General features: G+C 41.4%; 1 protein-coding gene across 1 annotated transcript; it reads left to right on the plus strand.

Annotated features, from left to right (window-relative positions):
- Positions 1-1,722: 1,722 nt before the first annotated feature.
- LOC104960980 (E3 ubiquitin/ISG15 ligase TRIM25) lies at positions 1,723-5,465 on the plus strand (the record flags this gene model as incomplete). Its single annotated transcript, XM_010789177.1, has 4 exons — positions 1,723-2,185; positions 3,227-4,182; positions 4,307-4,402; positions 5,217-5,465. Coding segments are annotated over exons 1-4 (1,545 nt in total), but the record flags the coding sequence as incomplete, so codon positions are not given.
- Positions 5,466-6,102: the final 637 nt, after the last annotated feature.

Raw genomic sequence — 6,102 nt, forward strand, 5'->3', positions numbered from 1 at the left:
TCCCCTTTAAGTAAAGTCCTCTGTAGATTGATCAACTTGCATTTTGGGAAATGTAGGATCCTGTGTTTTCCGAGCACGACCAGTTTGACACTATGAACCAAAAGTCAGAATAAGTTGGACATTTAAAAATAATGATGACTTTGCAAGATGAGAAATTATGCAATAATGCATCACCAACTAAAATGACTTTGTTTAAGAAGCTGAAGAACACATAGCAGGAAATAAAATAAGTTACATTAGGAGATAATGACAACAAAGTATTTGTGTTAAAAAATAAAATGGTTTCAAGAACAAAAACATTCTAAGTCTGATTATCTGATTAAAATATATGTATTGTAATATGATAATATAAGATAGATATATTGAAATAAATGTTCTTTTGACACTGACAATCACTCAAAATGTATTTGTCTGGAAAAGGAGAGCCACATACTTTAAGGCTGAATTGGTTTCTCTTTTATGCAAGACAGGCCACTGGATGATGCCACGGTCTGAAAGCAAGAGAGTTTATTGATGGAATAGTAATGTGGGAATAACATTTTTCAAATGTACTTCTTATTTAATACTAACCTTTAAATTCCATGACCCTAAAGTCAAAGCACAACATTTGAATGTAGCTGTTACAGTCACAACTCTTACTTCATATTTCCAGGCAACACAAGCAAGAGCAGAGTCTCTTTGAAAGATAAAACGTCTTTGAGATTATGAAAGATTAACCTCTAACTCACACGAAACAATAGCATTTATCCAAGTCACATGTCTAGACCACCCTATGAGACCATCAAAAATACAGGAATGCTGTGGGGGGAGAAGGGAACTAAGAAAATACCACTATTAGCCATTATTTGTTGCACCTAATGCTTACCCTTTATTTTGTACTCTTTAAGTACATTTTGTTGCAACACGTTGGTACCATTGTATATGAATGCAGGACTGTAATGGGGTATTCTTTTAGTAGTGCTTTAGTTCAAAATCAAAATATCTTACAGTAGGCTACTTGCTCCCCCATTCAATGTGGGTGTCCCTTTAAGACAAGCACCACCAGGGTAGTACCCCTCACTGCAGTGCGCAGTACCACAGGCCCTTCCTTTTCAACCTCAAGATCGCCCCTCCTTCTCAACCTTTGAGCACGTGACGGGACGCCCCTCCTTCTCAACCTTTGAGGCACGTGACGTCCCGACTCCCGTGTTGTGTACTTACCCAGTCACAAAAGTAACATATTATATCTTATATTATTAATATATATATAATTCTGATGTCTGTGGTTATTTACACATTCCCTGATAAACGTTATTTCAGCGTCAATAAATGAGTGTTAATCCCAGTGTGTTTAGTGTGCAACATCACATCTCATTTCACCTTCAATTCACGGTTTTCAAAACGTTAGCCACATGCTAATGCTAACCGGAAATGAAGAATTTTCAGAATAAAAGTGTTAAGTTAATAGTTAGTGTGAACTTCCGGTTTTTTCAGAATAAAACTGCTTTATATTAAAACCCTGTATTTAATTTAAATTACGTCATATCAACATTGATTTTAATTTCTTACAGTAGGAGAGGTTTTGGGGTTTAGGTTTGGGAGGAGGAAGGAAGATTAGGATTAGGTAAAAAGGTAGGGAGTGGTTAGGGTTAGGATGGGGGGAAGGGAAGGGTTAGATTGAAGGGAGGGAAGAGAACTGCTACCCCGGAAACAGGATGCAACGCGTCATCAGTGAAGCTCGTCACGTGCCTCAAAGGTTGAGAAGCAGGGGCCGTCCCGTCACGTGTCTCAAAGGTTGAGAAGGAGGGGCGATCTTGAGGTTGAGAAGGAGGGGCGTGTGGTACTGCGCACTGCAGTGAGGGGCTTCTCCTACCAGGAGGGGGAGCGGGATTCAAACATGAAGTCCCGCCTCCTGTAACTCGACATAGGCGGAAACAGAAACTACAAATCAATCTTAACAAAATGGGAGCTTCCTTGGACACCCCGACGAAGTGTCCCCTGTGCAACGAGCTGACCCGGGAACCCGTCACTCTGAGATGTAACCACCATTTCTGCCCGCGGTGCATCGGAGACTTGTGGAGTGTAACCCCGACCGGACCGTACCACTGTCCGGAGTGGAGGTGCACAACTGTGTACAAGACTATGCCGTTTGATGGCAAACTGCTGCCCGGCAACTACCGCTGGGCTCAGCCTCGCAACACTGCAGGTACCGTTGAAACTATGGCAACTATGGTTGTTAACGTGTGGTTAGAATAAAGGATAATTAAGTAGCGAATGCAGCAGTTAAAGCTAGCTAACTTAGCTAACGTGAGAGGTCTCCTTCCCATGTGTTACATAAACGTAAGGCAACGTAAGATGACTCAAACTGGCATGTCCCTGTTGAAAAGACTAGCTACGTTACTTTTAGTTTTGATTAGCTTTTTTGTTTAAGTGCTTGCCAAAAGCTAAACAACTATTCATTAATTTGGCACGCTAATATATTATTTTCTCTAGCTTCCTTCCTTACCGGAAATGCCAATCCCACAACATCCTCAACGTTTTGTAAATAAAGAGGCAGTTAAAATTGCTTATTTTTTTATGCATTCACTCCTGTGTGATTTCATGTCGTGTTTGTTTCAGGGGTCAGAGGCTAAATCTTATCTCTCTAAAGTTTATAGTTCTCATTAGCAAATAGACAGTGAGGGTTAAGGTCTGATACAAACATGTCTGAGGTGCTCATAGTGTGGAGTGATTCAGTTTCCCTGTGTTTTTAGCATAAAATGGCATGTTTTTTCTTTCTTATTCACCTCTTTCTAATTAAATATTTGTATTCTACAGCTTATGACTAATGCTTAACTGACAGTCATTTCAAGTTATACCAGTTTAAAGGTTACACCAATCCGAAATCCATGATAAGTATCCATGTTGATACTGACCTTTTATTAAGTGTATCAGGTACTGTACCAGCCATGCCATTACCTAACCACAGTAAATACAGTTTCTTATGTATCAGTTTCATGTTAGTCAGTTATCGCAGACCGTAGACTTTGACTGACAGCTTTACAAAGTGAGCTCACAAGGCGGCATAGTAACAAACAAAAGAGAATTGAATTAGATGATAACTACTCAGATTGAATAAAGTGGAACTGCTCAGTAGGTAGTATGAGTTATGCTGGACAGAAGGCAGCATGCAGATGTTTTTGTTCAGGAATACTTAGTCAACCCTCCCTCTAACAAATATTTCTTTGTTTGTATTCTATTTAAAAAGGCACTTCGAGAACTGCTGAACAAACTACAAATGAGAATTTGCGGAGGCCCTCACTCACCAGCAGACTTCTTGGGAAGAGAAAAGCGAGCACACCTGTATCAGAGCAACCTGATACAAAGCGATCAACTGTGGCGTCTCCACTTGAGCGGTCCAACGACCCAGAGACTCCCAGCACTTCCTTCTCAGATAAACCTGCACAGTCGACTAGTAGGGAGACATCCAAGAAAGCAGTGCAACCAGAATCCACACAGTCTGATTATGGTAAAGGCACATCCTCCGGTGACAATTCTGACAGCAACTCAGTACTTTCACGTGATGTGCCATATGATGACATCTCAACCCAGCAGAACCAGCATAAATACGAAGAAGTCGTCATAATGGATGACTCTGACACCTCCAACGAAGTAGATATATGTGATGCACCCGCCATTGCAACCCCCAAGATAGGCGCACATGCCACAATTCATGCATCGCCAAGGAAACCTGCCATGTCTGCCAACTCAGATTCCTTCCCTGGAGTCTCCACTCCAGGGAAGTCTCCTGTACACAATGTCAGCAGGCCTCCCCTGATATCCTCCAAACCTCCTGCTGTTGCTCCAGTATCCCCATATCGTACTGGGTACTCCCCGGAGTCAGAGGGCAAACATGCCAGCCCTGTGCCCTGCCATTACTGCCCTAAAATGAGGCACCAGCCCGCTGTAAAGACCTGTCTGGTGTGCGGAGCTTCCATGTGTTCAGAGCATCTGCGTCCCCACCTGGACTCCCCTGTCTTCCAGAATCACACCCTGGTTCCCCCCATGGAGGACTTCTCCCCCTGGAGGTGCCAGGAGCATCAGGAGATAAACCGTATATACTGTCGGCAGTGTGGAGTGTGTGTGTGCACGGTGTGTACGGTCATAGGCTCCCACCGTGACCACGTCTGCATCAGCATCAGGGAGGCAGAGAGAGAGCTCAGGGTAAGTGGTCTCTATACAACACCATATAAACTGTAGGTACGCAGTACATGTTGTTAAAGTTAAGTTAGTTGTCATCAAAGCAATAGCAATAAATGTTGTTTTATTTTTTATCTCTGTACAACAGGGAAATCTAAAAGACGAAATAAAACACCTGCAGGAGGCTGAACAAGAAGTGAAGAACACTGCGACCGATCTCACACAGAAGAAAGAGACCTTCAGTGTAAGTTTAGTTCAATTCAATTCAATTCAAAGGGGCTTTGTTGGCATGAAAGTTAAATTCTTTAAATTCTTTAAAGTTCTAAAGGTCTCCCTTAATCATGTGTGCTTTCTAAAGCTGGGCTCAGACAACAGGAGTCTCACAAGCCTAACCTAGAACCGGGTTGCACTTGCATGATCTCGCATATTGCAAATTCACAGATCCTCCCTCCAATCTCAAACATGCACTCAGATTTGAAAATAATGGTTTATCACATACTTCAGGATATTATTGTGCTAGAGAAACAATGCGTTGCCTTACAAAAAACTATCATGTCACGTGTACCATGCCCAAGATTTCCTTTCACCTGTCCTTCTAATGTTGTCAATGTTCAAGTAATTGCAATTACGATTATGGCTTGCAACGATTACGAAAACAATGTGATCTAAATATAACGATTTATTTTTATTATTATTATAAAACCAATTTTTTTTGATGTTTTCAAAGTAAATGGATAATCGTTTTTAATAATCGTGATATCAATTATTGACCCAAATAATTTAGATTATGATTTTTGCCATAATCGAGCAGCCCTATGTTCAAGTAGAGAAAGTAAAATGTATACATTTAACATAATTTACTTTTAGGCTGATATATGGCGATCTCATGGTCATTATTGAAGTGTGTTCTGATTTGAGGAAATAGTTACTTTAGAAAACAAATCTGTTGATTGCATTGTAGACAAAAAAATGGACTTCCGAGACATCTAACTGCAAAGAGAAGATATAAAGGAATTAACAATTTCATTATTTGACTTTGGTTGTCATTGTGTGTCCAGGTGGTTTTAAGCAAGGCTCGAACGGGGGTGCAGCAGCAGTACGGAGCCATCAGAGAGGCGCTGGAGCAAGAGGAGCAGTCAGCTCTCCAGTGTGTGGCAAAGGAGGAGAAAAGGGTTCTGGGAGGACTAGAGGAGAAACTCAGTCACCTCCAGAGCTCCCTGCAGTCCATCCAGCAAGGCCTCCACAGCCTGGAGGAGCTGGCAGACGCCAAGGGAGACAAACGCATTCAGGACCAGGTCTTCATCATGGTGAGTTGGATGTTTTTCATTTCATTTAATCGTTTATTTGAATAGGGACAATGCACATTAATGAACACTTTAGACAAATAATGCTTCAAGTGTAGTAAATATGCCGGATTTTAGCTTTGAGCTCATTTCCATCCGTAGTCCCTGACATACGAACATGACATTTGTAAACATAGCAAAAAACATGATATGCAAAAGAGCAAGAGCAGCACACACAAGTATTTACCACATGGCAGTACAATATAGCAGCAACGACATATTAAGTGCAAGAGATGATACAAGAGATGCATAAAGTGCAAGAGGAGATACCCCTGTGTTAAAGTGCATTTAGCGGTGATTACACGTCTGGTTGTTTCTCAACCATTCTTTCAGTTGACCTTTGAAGCTATTGAGAGTGGGACAATCCCGTATCTCAGTTGGGAGGCTATTCCAGAATGAGCTGCCTTTTAATCGAGATTTTGTCCAAAAGTGGTCCGTCTGCAGTGGACTTCAGTCTCCTCTGGTTTCTGACCTAGTGCAGCGTCCAGTGTTTTTTTTGTGGATGAATTCCCCTAAGGGAGGGGGGGCCAGTCCATGTAAACATTTTAGAAATAAAGCACATACTTTTAAAAGACTTAAAATTGCCAAAAATCAAGAAATT

The sequence above is a fragment of the Notothenia coriiceps genome, unplaced genomic scaffold (genome assembly GCF_000735185.1).
Source record: "Notothenia coriiceps isolate Sejong01 unplaced genomic scaffold, NC01 NC01_scaffold00032594, whole genome shotgun sequence".
In the NCBI taxonomy this organism is placed as follows: domain Eukaryota; kingdom Metazoa; phylum Chordata; class Actinopteri; order Perciformes; family Nototheniidae; genus Notothenia; species Notothenia coriiceps.